The 17322-nt window shown below is 43.1% G+C and overlaps 1 protein-coding gene and 1 non-coding gene across 2 annotated transcripts; both read left to right on the top strand.

Moving 5' to 3' along the window:
• The first annotated feature begins 8433 nt into the window (after nucleotides 1-8433).
• Nucleotides 8434-12268, top strand: LOC136493686 (gamma-soluble NSF attachment protein-like). Its single transcript, XM_066489801.1, has 9 exons — nucleotides 8434-8588; nucleotides 9828-9895; nucleotides 9984-10068; nucleotides 10159-10317; nucleotides 10393-10530; nucleotides 10825-10903; nucleotides 11116-11195; nucleotides 11312-11441; nucleotides 11968-12268. Exons 1-9 carry the CDS (start codon nucleotides 8491-8493, stop codon nucleotides 12064-12066), a joined length of 936 nt encoding a protein of 311 aa, XP_066345898.1. The 5' UTR covers nucleotides 8434-8490; the 3' UTR covers nucleotides 12067-12268.
• A 2130-nt stretch (nucleotides 12269-14398) lies between these two features.
• On the top strand, nucleotides 14399-14484 carry TRNAY-GUA (transfer RNA tyrosine (anticodon GUA)). Its single transcript is given in 2 exon segments — nucleotides 14399-14435; nucleotides 14449-14484. It is a non-coding gene; the product is annotated as a tRNA-Tyr (tRNA).
• Nucleotides 14485-17322: the final 2838 nt, after the last annotated feature.

Here is a 17322-nt window from a genome sequence, read left to right as displayed (position 1 = left end):
ATAAGAACAACAATCAGAATGCTCAGAAGGGCAAAGATGAAAGGAAGACAGGACGGGTGTTCTATATTCAAGCTAGGGAAATTCTAGAAGGGGAGCCAGTGATGATGAGTATGTTTTCTATTGCCAATCATCCTATAGTTATACTTTTTGATTTGGGTGCATCTCATTCATTCATCAATAGAACATTTGTGGTAAAGCATGAAATTTTAATTGGGGCAACAAAGGAAAGTTTCTTTATACAGTCGCTCGAGGGACATCTGTGTACTAAGAAAATGGTATACCAGGTACCCGTAAACCTAGGTGGGCATATTTTTTTTCACTACCATGATTATCCTTAAGGATCAGGATATAGATGTAATCTTGGGAATGAATTGGATGTATCAGCATAAGGCTGTTATAGATGCTTTGAATAGAACTATAAGGGTGAGTTTGCCAAATAGTAATTCTCAACTTCTCATCCAACTTCCAACCTTAAGAAGATCAGTGGGCAAAGTTTGTGCAACTATCGTCAAAGAGATTAGAGATATCCCGGTAGTGTGTGAATTTCCTGATGTGTTTTCTAAAGATTTACCCGGTCTACCACCTGATAGGGATGTCCAGTTTAACATAGAATTACAACCTGAAATAGCTCCGATTTCTTAGAGAGCTTATAGGATGCCACCTAAGGAATTGGCCGAGTTGAAGACTCAGTTGCAAGAATTGATTGAGAAGGGGTTTATCCAACCTAGTTCATCACCTTAGGGATGTCCGATAATTTTTATGAAAAAGAAAGATGAGACCCTGAGGTTATGTGTCGACTATCGTCCGTTAAATAAAGTGACCATCAAGAATAAGTATCCCTTACCTTGGATAGATTTGCTTTTTGATCAACTGGCCGGTGCTAAAGTTTTCTCCAAGATAGATTTGAGGTCAGGCTATCACCAAATCAAAATAAAGCCTGAAGATATTCCCAAAACAGCATTTACCACAAGATATGGATTATATGAATATTTGGTAGTGTCTTTTGGTTTGACAAATGCTCCAGCTCATTTCATGTATCTGATGAATTCAGTATTCATGCCTAAGCTAGATAAATTTATAGTGGTGTTTATTGATGACATTCTAGTATATTCCAAGAATAAGGAAGAACATGCGGAACATCTTAGAATTGTTCTCACCCGCTTGAGAGAACATCAATTATATGCCAAGTTTAGCAAGTGTGATTTTTGGCTTAAGGAAGTACAGTTTCTTGGACATATCTTATCAGCTAAAGGCGTTGCAGTTGATCCAAGCAAAGTGAAGGATGTGCTTGATTGGAAACCACCAACCACAGTTTATCAAGTTCGGAGTTTTCTGGGATTGGTGGGGTATTACCATCGGTTTATTCTTGATTTCTCTAAAGTATCAAAGTCCATAACTGAGTTGTTGAAGAACCAAGTCAAGTTTGTCTAGTCATCTGATTGTGAAGAGGCTTTCCAGACTTTGAAGAGACTGTTGACCACTACACCAATATAGGTAACTCCCTTCATTGGTGATACTTTCAAATATACAAAATCTCCCTTGTTAAATTATAAAAATTGTAGGCTTAATTTTCTAGGCTTAATTGTTTATCCAAAAATTATAAAAATTGTTTTGCCACTTAGTTATCATGTGATGAACATTTACAAAAATTTTGAGGTCAATTGGAACAAGTTGATTTATTTCATAATTCTTAATAAATTAATTAATTCATAAAAGTAAATAGTAACCTTTAGTGATTTAGGTTTTGTTTGAATTTTTGATTGAGTGATGTCCTTGGGTCATTAGTTGATAATGATCCTTGGCAATTGAATTAGGTGTTGCGAAAAGGTTTAGTTAGTTTGACTTGTAACTGTACCACAGAGAAAAGTTGTATTCAAGTGTTAACTTTTGCATCCATCATCGAGCATCATATTTTGTATCTCGCATCATGTTAAACATGGCATTGTTACTACGTGTAGTGAACGAAGGTGAGCACGTGGTAGTTAATCAAGTGGTTAAGGAAGTTAATCCACCTGTTGAGGTCGGATTGGATAATTGTGGAACGACTCCAAAACCAGACTTTTCCATCAACGAAGGCAAGCCCTAGATGCATTTAAACCTACCTTGTGATTTACAAATTGATTTCGCCTTTGCTTTTCTTACTGCATTAAGTGATTAGGAGTTAATTGAAAATCTAATTGGTGCATTACCAACCTTGTTTTTTCATATCTACCCCGTTACCAGTTTTAATTCGTATATGCCTAGTTATGCTTAGCTATGCTTAGAACGATGAAAGTCGGGTGATTACCTATCACCTACAAGATTTAAATGGATCTTTGGTTACTTACGTTATCATGTGATATGGGAACGTGGAGTAATAAATCTAGACCGGGCGGACTCGGTGTGTGAGAGCCACAAGGCATGGAGGTCTTGTGAGCGGGTTCTTTCCGCCTGTGTCGATTAAGGCCTGTACTATTGTTGAATTGCATGAGGTGAGACTTTGTAGTACTAACCACATACTCTGGTAAGCCTTAACTTGGCTATTCTATTATGAGAATGCCTACTCGCGCACTAGGAGTAGAGAGATGGCGGGAATAGCGTGTACCCATGTGGCAATGGGCTGGATTAGTGGAGTACTGTATTCTCGGGTGGCGTGGACCCATTCTTGTTTTAGAGGATCTGAGGGTAGGTTGGTATATATATGTCAGGGACCTACATATGTTGTGTGGTCTAGAATTTCCAGCTAGGTTTATAATCGGTTCAAATCGTCGTTGCTCCTCGGTTATGGAGACTCAACTCACTATTCATCATCGTAGTATTAATAACTGGAACTTGAGGCTGGTTTGAGAAAGTGTTGGATATGAAGTTTTATGATCTCAATGCGGATCGTGTCAGCTTTGTATATGATCTTATGAAGTTTTAAATGTTGATGTATAGAATTTTATTAAAAAGCTTTTACGCAAAAGAACTTTGATTATTGCTAAAGCCATACCTTGAATCCCATGAGCCTGCATTCCTGCGTTCTATTAATTCTTATTTCGGTTAAGTCTTGTTGAGTACTTTTGTAATCAGGGTTTGTTGACCCTTGTTGCAGGTGAGGCTCATGAGCAGATCTATTTTGGATCGTGCTGCATGACTGTTGTTGAGTGCGATGACGATAAGTAAATGCGTGGCCCTTGGGCAGGGCAATCTACTTGTGTGTTTGTATTATGTTATAATACCACTCCACTACTACGTTTTGTAATAATTATCAAACTTAGTTTGTATGGTTTGTAAACTATGCTATTGTAAGTCTTTCGCTGTTTTACTCTGGTGTATCTATTTGAATAAACTGTTGTAATACTACAATGACTCTATAATGTGATCCTGCTTGGAAATCGTGGATGATTCGGGGTTCCCCGAGGACACCCGACAGTCTTCTTAAGTTACCAGGAACATGTGCATGGATGTCAAAGATCGTTGGACACTGACAAGTGCATGTGGGCCCTATAATTTAGGAGGTTCTACCACAGTCCACTATCTTGCAATTACATATATGTAAGGAACAAAGGTTCATCACCAAATAAGTATTCATATGCTACCTTGGACATTATATTGACACCTGACCCAATGTCGCAGAAGGTCTTGTGGGAGATTCTTTGTCCAATGGTACACTCGATCGTGGGTACATCGGGATCATCCTTCTTAGCAAGGAATGGTGAAGCAAGGAGGTGGTCGTACTCTAATCAGGGTACGTTGATCATGTTGACTGATTCTACTTGTGACTGCCTAGCTTTGTCTTTCCTCCTTCTCCTGTTATTCTTCTTCTTAGTCACTGTTGTCTCTTCGGGTAGGTATGGCATCTATGAATGTCTAGGAGATTGCAAGATACAATTTTTAAAAGAAAACTTTTCCTTTCTATCCTCGATTGTGAAATAGATCTTGGCACTGTCCACGTAGATGATGGTTTTTTGCGGTGCTTAGGAAAGGTCGGCCCAAAATAATGGGTGCTCTTACATCTTCACCTGTTTCTAAAACCACAAAGTCTACGGGAACATATGATTGTCCCACTCGAATAATAGCGTCTTCAAGAACTCCCTTGGAGTAACAGAGTGAATGATCTGCAAGCTGCAAATGCATATTTATGTACAGCAAAGTATCTCTATTAATTTGATCATAAATTGTCTTAGGCATGATATTGATACTTGCTCCGAAGTCACAGACAGCTTCTTGAAAAATGTGAGGTCCAATGGTGATGGGGATGACAGGTCTCCCTGGATCGCTCTTCTTCTCCGGCAAGGTATAGTCTATCCATCTTCTCGTCGATGCTTAGTATACAATAATGTGCTGCATTGTGAATACCGATAAAATTTTGTAGTTTCTATATCTTTCGGTTGCCTTGGAATCTTACCTTTGTTGGACAGATAAACAACAGCAGCCAGCTGAGCTATTTGTGATTTTATCATTTTATTAAAACTATGCTAGTTCTTAATGGCAGAAGCAAAGCTATCTATTCTATTATTTATGTTCTCTAGAATTTTATCATTGGTAGCTACCTTTCTAGATAATCCCTCCATAAGTTTGGATTGGCTAGCAATTAATTCTCTCAAGGGTGGTTGATTGAAATTATTAAAATTGTTACCTTGATAGTTACCTTGGTAATTACCTTTGTAGTTCGGTCTTTATTGCTGATTCCATCCTTGATTCTGCTGAGGATGAAAGTAGTTGTTGTTGATAAAGTTCATATCCTCATGGGTTTCAGGACAGTTGCTCCTTGAATGCCGAGTGTTTCCACATACTTCGCATGTCATGCAAGAATCATGAATGTGCATGACTTCTTGTAACACCTCCAGTGTTACATGAGCTCTTTTAGCACTAAACATGTAATTATTAACTTGTTGATAATAAAGTAGAGCAAGATTAGAGTAGCAGAGAACTCAAAAATAGAATGAAATAAAATATATTATTAAATAGAATGATATATATATATACACTCACGTATTCCGTTTTGATACACATGATAGCTATATTAATTAAAGTAGCATGCAAATTTATGTCTTCCCGAGTGTATCTCTATAGATAAGTATACGTTTAAACATACAATAAATATATGCATGCGTGTAGGGATATTAGTGATAAAGAAATAATGATATATTTGTAATTACATAATTATTCTTATATTTTGGTAAAACACACACACGCCACGCATGTACACTGCACACTTATGGACGTCTATGTGCACGACTAGCCTTGTCGCTGCCTTGCTACGCGCTGGCCTCATTGCCAATCTCGCCTTTACGACCACGCTGCCGATGCCACTTCTAGGAAGGCTATCTCGCTGCCGCTACCGCGTCCGTCTTCATGTCATGCTAGTGTTGGTCATGGTCGTCTTCGTGAGGTCGGGCTGAGCTACAAAGCCGCTGCAGCGCGGCCATCGTGAACGCGTTGCTGGCCTATCGGTGTGCGGGCCGAGCTGGTGCCGCTAGCCGACGCGAGTGGGCTAACATGGCACCTATTTCGCCGCCTATCGCACCAACCCCGCTCCTACCCATGTCCTCTGCTGCTGCATTCGATCGGTGGTCCGGCCGCAGCGACGACGGGATGTCTCCCTACCCTGCTCTATCGCTAGTCGATGTACCCCACTCGGACCCCATTGCTACGATTCAATGCATTGCGTCAAGACCTTTTATGTTCACTGACCGAGCCACGTGCTCATGGTCGATGTCAATCGGACTGCTCTGCCTTTATCTTCCAAGCTCGCTTAGGTCTCATCGCCCTTTTTTCTGCGCCGCTTTTGTCTACCATCTTAGCCTCTGTTTCTGCTTGCTCTTCTGAGCTGAGCCTCAGCCATGGCTGTGCCGCCATCATCAGTCCTCCCTCGCGAGAGCACGAATCCCCTCGGCCCCACAGCGCTGCTCCTCCTAGCACCCCGTGGTTCCTCCCACGCCCCATGCGTTGGAGTCCCCGCTGCCACCAAGGTGCACCTCGAGCACGATGCTCATCCGCACCGGCGCTCCCCGCTGTCGTCCGCGCCGGTTGCCTGTTGCTGATGCCACCACGAAGCTTCAGCTCTTCTGGTAACTCTTAGTCATCAACTTTGTTGGCTTGATATAATGAACATTTGTGGTTTGATGTGTGTACTCGTGTGCTGGTTTGATGTGGTGAAACTATCAGCGGGTTGCTGCTGATGTGTAAACAGTAATTTGTTATTTTTGATTATCATGCTAAATAATTATGTAGACATCGTTGAATAATTATGTAGTCAATCTGTGTAGTAGTGATGATCTTGAATTAATTTTATGATAAATTGATATTTGGGCACGTGGTAGAACTTGGGCAAGCCACGTGATCAAATAAAAATGTGATACGTGGACGAAGCTTTGCATGACACGTGAAATAGCCATGGCACGACACATGGGCTAATAAAAATCCAACATGTGGAAGGAAGCCGTCAAGACACGTGGCCGAATAAAAAAACAAAACATGGATGGACAACACCATGACACGTGGTCGAATATGAAACGACCACGTGGACCAATAAAAATACGACACATGGTCCAATGAAGAAATGACACATGACTCAACCGCAACATGACACGTGTACCAGTAAAAAATAGACATGTGGAACAATAGAGGCCTGACACGTGGTCCATCAAGAACCTAAAACGTGCAAAAACCAGAGATGTCCAAGTTATCCAATAACAATGTGACATGTACCCGAACCATCTTCAATGCAACCGGCTATAGTAGGTACACGTGGAAAGCATCTCCAACGAAAGCAACCGCCAGCGTGGTTGCACCTTGCCACGCATGCCAAAGTAGTTCTATGATGATTCCATCATAGAATTGCAAGAATAACGCGACTTCTATGACGAACCATTTTCATCATAAATTCGTCATAAAACTGAAATTATGACGAATTTGGCTCCTTCAGTGACGAAAGCTGGTTGTCATAGAAGTGGATATTCCTAGTAGTAGTGGTTGAGGGAGAGGGAGAAGGGGCCGGTGAGAGAGAGAGAGAGAGGAGTGAGAGGGACGGTGTGGGAGAGAGGCCATGGTGCATCGGGTGAGGGAGGCCGCGGTGCGTGGCTGAGAGAGAGTTTGGATGGGTGGGAATGAAACCCTAAGTGGCTAAGTGCGGTATATATACTCTGAGCGCGCTATCAGGCCGAGATGGGCTGTTTGGGCTCCGAGATGGGCCAGTATTATTCGAGGCGGGCCTTATAGTGTGCCCACCTCAGTTAATGTATTAACCGAGGCGTTTGCGTTAGAACAACCGCCTCGGTTAATCGATATTAACTGAGACGGGCATTTTAAGGTGGCGGTTGTTTTAACCGCCTTGGTTAATAAAAAATGACCACCTCGGTTAATCCGAGGCGGTTGAAATTCCTGTCCGCCTCCTAGGCCTATTTCAAAATGCCTCCCAAATTTTTTTTTGTAGTCATGGTTATGTTTTGAGAATAGCTGGAGTAAACTAATAAAGCTTTAAATTGATATAAGATACTTAGACTATAGTGATATGGCATAGTTAAGGAGTCTGTCTATCTTGAATTCGAGTGCTTGAGAGGGAAGGAGCACCCAATTTTTTGTACTAGTCTTCTTCCCCCTCCCGCTGCTTGCCGCCGCCCGTGGGCCACCGCCCTCGCCATTGGTATTGTTCATCTTCTTCATTGGCACAAATCACAAATCACAAGTAACAAATCACAAAAAATATTTTTTTTCTATGAAAGGACAATGACAAAATTTGAGGGAGAGGCTCGCCGGAACCCTAGCCACCGCTGCCGTCGTCTTCGTCTCTGGTGGGCATAGATCCAGGAGGAGGAGGAGCCCGCCTACCTCGTCGGCGTCGCCAGAGGGGAGAGAGGGAGGATCTACGTGGGGGTTGGGAGGGGCGGTGCCATGGCAGCGCGAGAGTGGAGGGGAGGCGATCGTAGTCCTTGGGACCACCCGAGAGAGGAGAGGAGAGGGAAGGGGAGGGTAAGAGAGGAGAGATCGGACGTTCCAGTGAGCTACACACGTCAAATCGTAGGGATAGAAAATCACGCGTGGGATAGAGGGGAAACGCGCGAGTGTTGTTTAGCATTCTTCTTGTTAAGAACATATAGCATTGGTCTTGTACAAAATTAATTTCTAGTGAAGATTAGTTGTATTAAACCTCCCTTTTCCTCATTAGCAGCAACGAGCACAAGTACTACCAGTACTTCACGGGACTCCAGATCTTAGAATGAGACACATTAATTATGATTTAACTTTCATTTAAGATTAATCCAATTGAAGATAAGCTAAGTTCAAAAAAATGAAGATAAGCTATAGGAAGGATAGGAAATTAGGGAGAAGAGAAAACCCTCAGACTTCTACTACAAGCACAAAGCAGGCTTTTATTACGCTGTTGTACATAATTAGTCCTGGGCCGGGGCTAAGGGCCCAACTAATTGGGACGTTGGATTGACGCTGCGCGAATCTCGACGAACTGCCAGTTCCCGTCCTCATCCAGCGGAAGGCAGCTGTGCCAGCTCAACTGCTCGAACCCGCATGCGTGGGAATCTGGGCAGCGGAGAAGAGGAGGCTGCGCTCTCGGCCATGGCGAGCTCTTCTGACCCCGACAAGCTCATGAGCAAAGCCGACAAACTGTGAGCCCTGCGTTTCTCTTATGCCGCCTGCAGTTTCCTTCGAGTTCTCCTGCTTCGTTTGACCCGCGAGCGACCCCGATTGCTGTTACGCGTGTGTTCTTTCAGAATGGGGATTTCATTTCGTTTAGGCTGACAAATCGAGCTGTCTGGGCCTTTAGTGCATCGAATTAGATCCCTCCGATTTCTAATTCTTAGCCCGATCGTATCGAGCGTTCGTGTGGATGTATCTTGAGCGATCAGGGAATTCCTAGATCTAGTCTTGGCGTCTCGCTGTTGGACGAAATTTCACTAGTTCTTCCAAAGATATGACGTTGGTTTCGGGATCTTTCATACGACCTGATCTCAAGTGATTGGTGGAGTAAGCTTCGATCTTCGAGTAGTAGTTTCGGAGGCTTGGAAGAGTTCCCCTACAGCACTACCTATTTCCGGTTTCACTTTAAGAGGGCTCATCAGCTCCCCTAGTAACTTGGTTTTATGCTAATTTGGTCGAATTGTGCTCAGTGGCATGCCAAATCTGCACGAAAAGACAATAAAATGGCAATTTCGTTTAGATCCAAAATGTGGGGGAATTCCTGATGTTACACTCCCCTAGATAATTAGATCATATTCCATTACCTTTCGATTTTTGACACATATGCAGACATGGGTGAATGCGTACCATTCCTTGTGGTAGAGTATGCCACTTCAGCAATGGCTATGCGATGTAGCTTCAAGGCCTTGTAAGTGCATTGTTTGGGAGTATATGCTGTGCCGAACCAACCTTATGTAGATTTTAGCTTGGACCACATGACGAACAAAAGCACCTGGTGTTGTCCTTGTCTTGCATAAAAGTTGACCTCTCACTGGCCCTTGGCTCTACAAGATTTATTAGTTCATTCAAAACGGGCACCCGGATGTACACTGCTTGAACAGGGAAACTGTCAAATGGTGAATGGTGGTGCTGGGTTGGTTTTTTTGGGGGGGGGGGGGGGGGGGGGGGGGAGTTTTATTTGATTTCCTTGAACATAGCAATATATCAGTATGGTCATTTCTTTACCATTAAAAATTCTTTTCTTATAGTGTGTGTGTGTGTGTGTGTGTGTGTGATTGACTGCTGCATAGTATGTCTGCTGGTTTTCCTGCTTTTACTTCTATTACTTTTATCAATGTGACACCTAAAAGGGTCCTGTTTCAGCAACCTATAATTCTCTGTGTAAGGCACGTTCCCTCAAAATTTCTTGAATATACCCTTTCTCGCAGAACAAAATTGAGTTTTACAAGGTGGAATGCTGATTGGAAAAGTGCTACTTCCTTGTATGAGCAAGCTGGTCGGTGACTTTACCATCCTCCTTATTTTTCTTGATAGCAATTTTTTCACCGGGGAGTATATAAGTGAAATTCATTTCTTCTTTAAAGCAACTGCGTATAGGTTCAGAAAGGACAATGAGAAAGCAAAAGATGCATTTGAGAAGGCCTCAAAAGGACAGGAAATGATCTCCTCGTATCCTTCGGAAATTTCTCTGCAGTTTTGGTTTTTTAATTTTTCATATCATTATACAATTACCTAGTGTACCCTTAGCTAATGTCATAGACCATGGGATGCTGCTAAGCATATGGAATCTGCTGCTGCTTTAGCAAAGGAGCTTGGACACTGGAATGAAGTATCTGATTTCTATCACAGAGCTTCAGAATTATACCGTGAATGTGGAAGGCCACAACCTGCATCCGATGCTCTAGCAAAGGGTGCCAGGTAAATTTAAATGACACCTCCTACAATTGTGACATTATCGATGCTTATGTTCTAAACATAATATTATGAAACCAGTGCATTGGAGGAGAAATCTCCAGAAGAAGCTATTAAAATGTATGATGAGGCTTGTTCAGTTCTGGAAGAAGATGGAAAGGAACATATGGCTTTTGACTTGTATCGTGCTGCAGCAGCTTTGTACATCAAGATGGAGAAGTAAGATCACCTTGATGCTTGCTTATATTAATTTCAATCTATAGCCTCACCTTTGCATCTGTATGCTATCTCATTCATGTTTTCCTTGGAACATTTTGATGTTCATTCTTCATTGTTCTTACATGTGAATTAAGTGACACCTTGAATGTTTTGAAGTATACATTAAGGGCCTAAAGTGACACCTTGAATTGTCTTCTGAACCTAACACCTAGGAACTCTCTTATCATTTAGCATTGCAAGTAACTTTTAACATGACCATCTTACAATTCACCCCCATCTTTGTCCATTGGACAGATATTCAGATGCTGCTGCCTTCTTTTTAAGACTTGGTTCAGCTGCCGATAAGTGCAATGCCATCAATAGCCAATGCAAGGTAATCCTTTTTTTTCTAACTAATAACTGAAATGTGCTTACATAATTATTCAGAAACTCCATGTGTATTATTGATTTGAGAATTTTATAAATTGGCACATTATATTTGTATCTTGCAGCTTTGTCTGTGATCATTTCTTGAAAACAAAACTTGCTTCATGAATGTCTTGAACACAAAACTTGTCTCATTCAAAATTCGTTTCTGGCATTCAGGCTTATCTGAGTGCGATCATCATCTATCTTTATGCACATGACTTTCAGCAAGCTCAGAAATGCTACAATGACTGCTCAGAGTAAGTTGTACATTGGTGAAATTTTGTTTTTTGTATAATAATATTTGTGTCATGTGCCATTTTTCTCCCATCAAACCGTGAAGTGTAAAGGAAAACGTTTCATTATCGTTTAACAGGGTTCAAGCCTTCCTCAATAGTGACCAGAATCGATGCGCAACAAAACTATTGTCTGCTTATGAGGAAGGTGATGCTGAAGAAATCAAACGCATCTCTCAATCAAGTGCCTTCAATCACCTTGACCATGTGGTAATTATTTTCATTTCCTCTATAAAAAGCAATGCATGCTGAATTGTATCAGCAATGGAATAGTGTCTAGATGGATCAGAAGTTGCCATCTGGTGTTGCATGTCCATAAAATGGCGAACAAGGAGCTGGGAATATCATTTGTAGAACCTGTTCTTTCTAATCTCCATATACACAACGAGCCTTGAATCTATCGGGAGTCATGCTGCATCTTGTAGTGATGTGCACAGATGGTGTATCTTCCGTTTCTGATGTTCACCGATTTCAGCAGTGATGTGCATGGTGCCTTCATTATTCATAGAACCAATATTGTGAGAAAAGAAACCTTGATTAACTGTATTTCCGTTTAGCACTTCTGCACTTGTCTTACTACCGCATCATCAAACGTCCCATATATTCTCTAGTCTAGAACAGTTTGCATTCATTCTGATGTAATGTTTGCCTGGCTGATTGTATTTCTATACTACTTGGTTGGTGCCTGTGTATGCTTGGGATTTGTGGTAACAGTTGGTTCCGTACATTAATTCAGGTAATTAGGCTTGCACGAAAGCTACCGACTGGTGATCTGCAGGCCATTAAGAAAGCTGATGATGGCGAGGAATCCTTGGACGAGGATGACCTGACTTAAAACGATCTCCCGAGCCAAAAGTTTGCCCTCGGCGAGCGGTAACAGCTGTAAAAAGAAGTTATGCGAGTTACATACTAAAAACTTGTGGGCGGCATTCCCGCATCTATAACATGAAATTTGTAGGGCTCAATCTGCTGTATCTGTAGTGGTTGTTTGGTGTTACCGAGACTTTATTGATATATTTATGGTGCCCTGTGCTGTATGATTCTTGCAAATCCAGCATGATGTATAAGTTGGACAAGCATATACAACTGTAGCTTTGCAGTGAGCTAGTGACCCCATGCTTCCCTCGGAAGTAGGCCTGCACATTCGGTAAAATCGGTTGTCAAGAATTTCGGTGGCGAAATGGTAGCCGAATTCGGTTAATTAGACCATGTTACTATAGCATCATATAAGCTAATTAGGATTAATAGATTCGTCTCACCAATTAGCCACTGCTTATGCAATTTGTTTTGAAATTACTTCACATTTGGTCCTTCTAAGTAGCTTCTAAACATATATAGTGCAAATTTTTATGCAATTGGTTTTTTACATAGAGGGTGCAGACGAGCTTGGATCTTTGCTGATACTGCACCTGAGTATTTTACTGCCGTGCGTAGTTATGACTGCTTACTGGTTTGTGGTTACAATGAAGCATAGCATCAATAGATGCGACCAGCAGACACGGATTAATTAAGGTCCGTGGACATCAACGAAATGCTCTGGGACGAAGTATTACGAGATGCAAACTCTGATTATCTCAAAAGCACAAACTCTCTGACGCGTATTTTGTTACAATGTTACATCACCACACAACACAAAATGACAGGTAGCTAGAAACCACGAAAGGTACATGACAAAGACATGAACGTGGCAACTTGTTGGGCTCATGAGCAGGAGCTGCCCCGAGCCGCACCCATGCTTAGCCTAGCTCGCGCACGATCACGGAGACTTATCGGACTCGCGAGCCGGAGGGAGGCCAGGAACGACGGGCGGGAGCCGCACCACGGGGCTGAGCAAGGGCGGCAGCGTCGGGATCAGCGGCAACCCCGTGGCCTTCTCGTCGCCGCCGCCGCTACCAGCGCCGGCGGCACCGCCCGATGCCGCCGCAGCGCTCGCTTTCAGCTCCCTGCCGTCGCAAGGGGCTAGCAGCCGCTTACACCGTACCGCCGCCGGACACAGAACGACGGAGCGAGGCAATGCATGGCGGTCGGCCGTGGCGCACCACCGGTCACCGGCCAGGGCTCGCCATCGGCACGTGGACGAGCGCAGTCTGGCTGCCTGGCTCGAGCGAAACATCCGGGTCTCTAGTACAGTAAGTCCTTTTTCACTGAAAGAAACAAACCGGATGTTGTACACAGTACAGATGATAGTGACAAGTGCTGCGTGCTGGACCAGCTCCATACGAAAATGCAAAATTGGTTTACACATACGTGGCCATATCGGCGCTGTTGGCTTCTCTTGTAATCCGTATTTTTCAGTTAAAACGGTGTTTTTCTCTCACAACAAATCAGTCGAAACGGTGTTCCAGCTTTTTTTGAGCGAAGCGAATGAAGCCATCGTGGCATGCTTGCATTTTAAGCATGTCCGATCGTTTCCATTTTTTTCACATCGCGGTCGCGTCTACTATTTTGTTTGTTCGCTCGATGTCTCTAAAGCTGCATCGTGTGTACGGAGTATGCATGTTTAGATGACGAATACCAATGTTCAAGGGCAGTGGGCAGTGGCGCAGCACAAATCAGTTTTTTTTTCCGGCGACTATGCCATGGAACTGTTTTTCGCTAAACAGGGGAGAGAGTTGAAAAGTACGCGGAGCATGAAGCATAATAGTAATAGTAATGTTTACTAGTACAGGTGATGGCCAAGCTAAAGCAAATCGAAGAGGGTACGCCTACCCCGACAATTTGAGCCAGCGGTGGATTCAGAAAAAAAAAATTTGAGGGCTGAATAAAAGTGCGACAACAATATACCTCCGACTGTTGCTCGATCTTAAGTCTCAGCCTCATCTACACAATAGAACTTTGCTAAAAATTCAGATGAGGCTCTGGGCTCCAGAGCTCCGGTATCCGTAGTGGGCTCGAGCAACCCCCGGCCGTTGAATCCACCGCAAGGTAAAAAAATTGACTCTGCTTACTGGTATTCTATTTTTTTCATGGATGCATCCGTACCCATTTGCCACTGAGTACACGGTACACGTACACCCTTGCTTGCTTGAGTATATTCAGGGCCTGTCATACTACTGCTACTCTCCGTAGGCCAAAATAGACTAGCTTTGTTTGTGTCACGACAATTGGTTGAAAAGCGGGTGCTATGAACATGGATATAAGAATAATTAAAATCTTTCAGCACAAAACCGACCTTAGCTCAGTTGGTAGAGCGGAGGACTGTAGTATTCGCAGAAAAATCCTTAGGTCGCTGGTTCGAATCCGGCAGGTCGGATTTTTTTTTAATTTTTTACAATTTTTTTCACCTCATCAGGCTTCTCGGCTGCTCAGTCAGATTTGGCCAGACTCCAGCTTATGCCACCGTGAACAGCAGCTCGAGATTAAGTTCACGCAATTGCAATCTAGCAGCCTGTTCGCTTGCTCGTAAACGATCGTAAATTTTCAGTCAGGAATAGTGTTTTTCTCTCACACCAAATCAGCCAGCAGTAAATAATCCACGATACGATACGGCCTCCCGAACTGGTTTTCCAACAAACGCGGCCTTTGGCCCCGTTCGCTTGTCTTAAAAATAGCTTGTTCGGCTTCTTTTTTCAGCCGAAACAGTGTTTTTCTCTCACAACAATTCAGCCGGAATAGTGTTTTCAGCCAAGTTTCAGACCAGCGAACGGGGTAAAAAAAAACGCGGCCTTTGACGATGTGTAGACCTCGTCACGGTGTCCACAACAGAAAAATTTTGGGTATGGCCGGCCGTACGTGGCACTGTGCGGATGGACCAGTGAAACGACGTGTCAAGAAATCCTGGTGTTCTGCCGAGCCAAGAAATCCACGGAGCTGTGCCGAGCATTGTACCAGCACATCAAGTTTATTTCCTGGCCACGATTTTTGCTGATGTTGGCTTGTGCAAGTCTGGACTGCATGCAGCATTGTACCAGCACATCAGAGTGTCAGCACTATTATGATAAGGGTATTTTCGTAATTTTGATCTAACATTGGTTCTTGTGCATGGTCATAGAATTGCAAAAATTTTAAGACGAAGGGAGTACAACCTAATTCAATGTTGGCATGGCCTAGTCAATTGTCATTTTTTCTTTTAAAAAAAAGATTCTCAAATTTTAGGTCCTATTTAGATTATATATATAGTGCTATAAATTAGGGCTAGCTAATTAGTAGAAGGGGCCATTTTGATTTACTTGCTAATAGTTGGTTAGAGAGCTATATAAACTATTACAACCTCTTCATCAATTAATGAACTACTCCCTCCATTATGTAGGCCTCTTCCTCTGGGATTTGCTTTCTAGGGTTCCGGCGAGCTCTCCCCTTATCTTCTCCAACTCCGGTGGGTATAGAAGGGCCCGGTTGGGGGGAGGAAAGATGGGCAGGCGGTGGGGGGTGGCCGACGGGCCATTTAGGGGAGCTGGTGGCGGCAGCGACGGCCGGGCCAGGTCGGGGTGGCGGAGCTTTGGCCATGGTGGCGTCGGCGAGGGGAGGCGGGAGGGGAAGAAGGTGGCACCGCGGGTGAGGCCACGGCCACGACCACGAAGCTCCGTCGAAACCCTAGCTCACCACGGAGAGGCGGTGGCGGCGAGGGCGAGGGCGCAGGAGTCAGGGTAGAAGAGTTGATGTGTGTGTGTGTGTGTGTGTGTGTGTGTGTGTGTGTGTGTGTGTGTGTGTGTGTGTGTGTGTGTGTGTGTGTTTCCACTAAAAACTACTGTGCAAGAGGTGTGCGTGCCGAACTTCCAAATCCTGCACGCCAGCGCCCAAAATTATTAGGGTTTTTAGATGAGCTAACCCACTAAGGCCTTGCCTGTTTGATCCTAAAACCAAGGGGATTGGAAGGGATTAAGAGGGGATTAAATTTCCTACAAGTCAAAAACCTACTCAACCCCCTCCAACCCTTTCAATCCATTTTATTTTGAAAACAATCAAACAAGGCCTAACTCAGTTTTAAAAAGACAGCATTCATATACATACCTGTCAGTTTTTTATATTACTAACCCGAATATGCTGACCAGAAAAGATGACACGTCATTTCTCATCTGGTTTATCACAAAATGTCCTAGAATTCCTGGGATACTTTGTATTCTACTACCTCTGTCCCAAAAAAAACATGATGCTTAGGATTTTTAGGATAGATTAGTCAATTAGTGCTCATTGAATTTAGGCGTGTACTTAGGTTTTATGAAGGTGATCAATGATAATTAAGAAAATAAATCAGTAATTAAAAAGAATGCATGGAGGCATGCATACCACAATCTCAAGTTGATATGAGCCTAACCTAGTTCGAATTGCTAAAACATCAAGTTTTTTTAGGATGGAGAGAAGTACATCCACCTACTGATTTGTTAGCAGGATTATTAGCAAGTCAATTTTATAATTTTAGCTTCTAACAGTATTATATTAACTAATGGATCAAACAACCCTTTTACCTCCGTGTCTTCTTTTGAATTCGACGCAGGGGGGGAGCATGTAGACATCAGTACATAGATGCTCAGGGGCGGCTCTAGCCGGCTACGCCCACATGGCTATACCATCAAGTCCAGCTATCCCTTCCACCTCTCTTTCTTTTGAATCCCTTCTGCGAGTCTTGTGCGTTTGCGATGAAGGAATTTCACAGAGTTTAATTTATAGGGAAAATATAGTAATGAAAAAAAATCCGCATTCTAAAAAACAGAGAGAAGACTTGACTTTGGACGTTATCGATCCTCAAGTTAGAAGTGTCAAGCAGGACGCTGAACAAGACTTTGTTGATTTAATTAACGGCATCTCCTCGTCTCTTTCTGCCGGTCTCATCCATCGATGCACGGCGCGATGCCGTGACACCTAACAAATCGAACTAGTGTTGAGCTGGTCGATCTTTGCTGAATCTAACAAAAAATGTCCAAGTATATAACAAATTAACATGTGATCAGTCCATAACTATTGTTTTGTTCCCACAATGTTTTAGTCAACAAGTAGTCTATAGAGTGGGTTCCATCTGATATAAAAAATTCTTCATATCCAATCCTGTATAAGCGGCCTGTTCGGTAGGCTGGCTAGTGCTGGGCTTATCAGCCTAGCTGTTCGGCAGCCTAGCCCTAGCCGTTCGGCTGGTTATAAGCCACCCGGTCGTCCC

The sequence above is a fragment of the Miscanthus floridulus genome, chromosome 11 (genome assembly GCF_019320115.1).
Source record: "Miscanthus floridulus cultivar M001 chromosome 11, ASM1932011v1, whole genome shotgun sequence".
In the NCBI taxonomy this organism is placed as follows: Eukaryota; Viridiplantae; Streptophyta; class Magnoliopsida; order Poales; family Poaceae; genus Miscanthus; species Miscanthus floridulus.
This window is presented reverse-complemented; position numbering and strand designations above follow the sequence as displayed.

Bases quoted from the DNA above. Each gene is read 5' to 3' on its own strand.
- LOC136493686 (XM_066489801.1), top strand. From the start codon at position 8,491: ATGCGTGGGAATCTGGGCAGCGGAGAAGAGGAGGCTGCGCTCTCGGCC. The intron at 8,589-9,827 runs GTGAGCCCTGCG...CCTTTCTCGCAG, and splicing joins ATGAGCAAAGCCGACAAACT to AACAAAATTGAGTTTTACAA. The intron at 10,904-11,115 runs GTAATCCTTTTT...TCTGGCATTCAG, and splicing joins CCATCAATAGCCAATGCAAG to GCTTATCTGAGTGCGATCAT.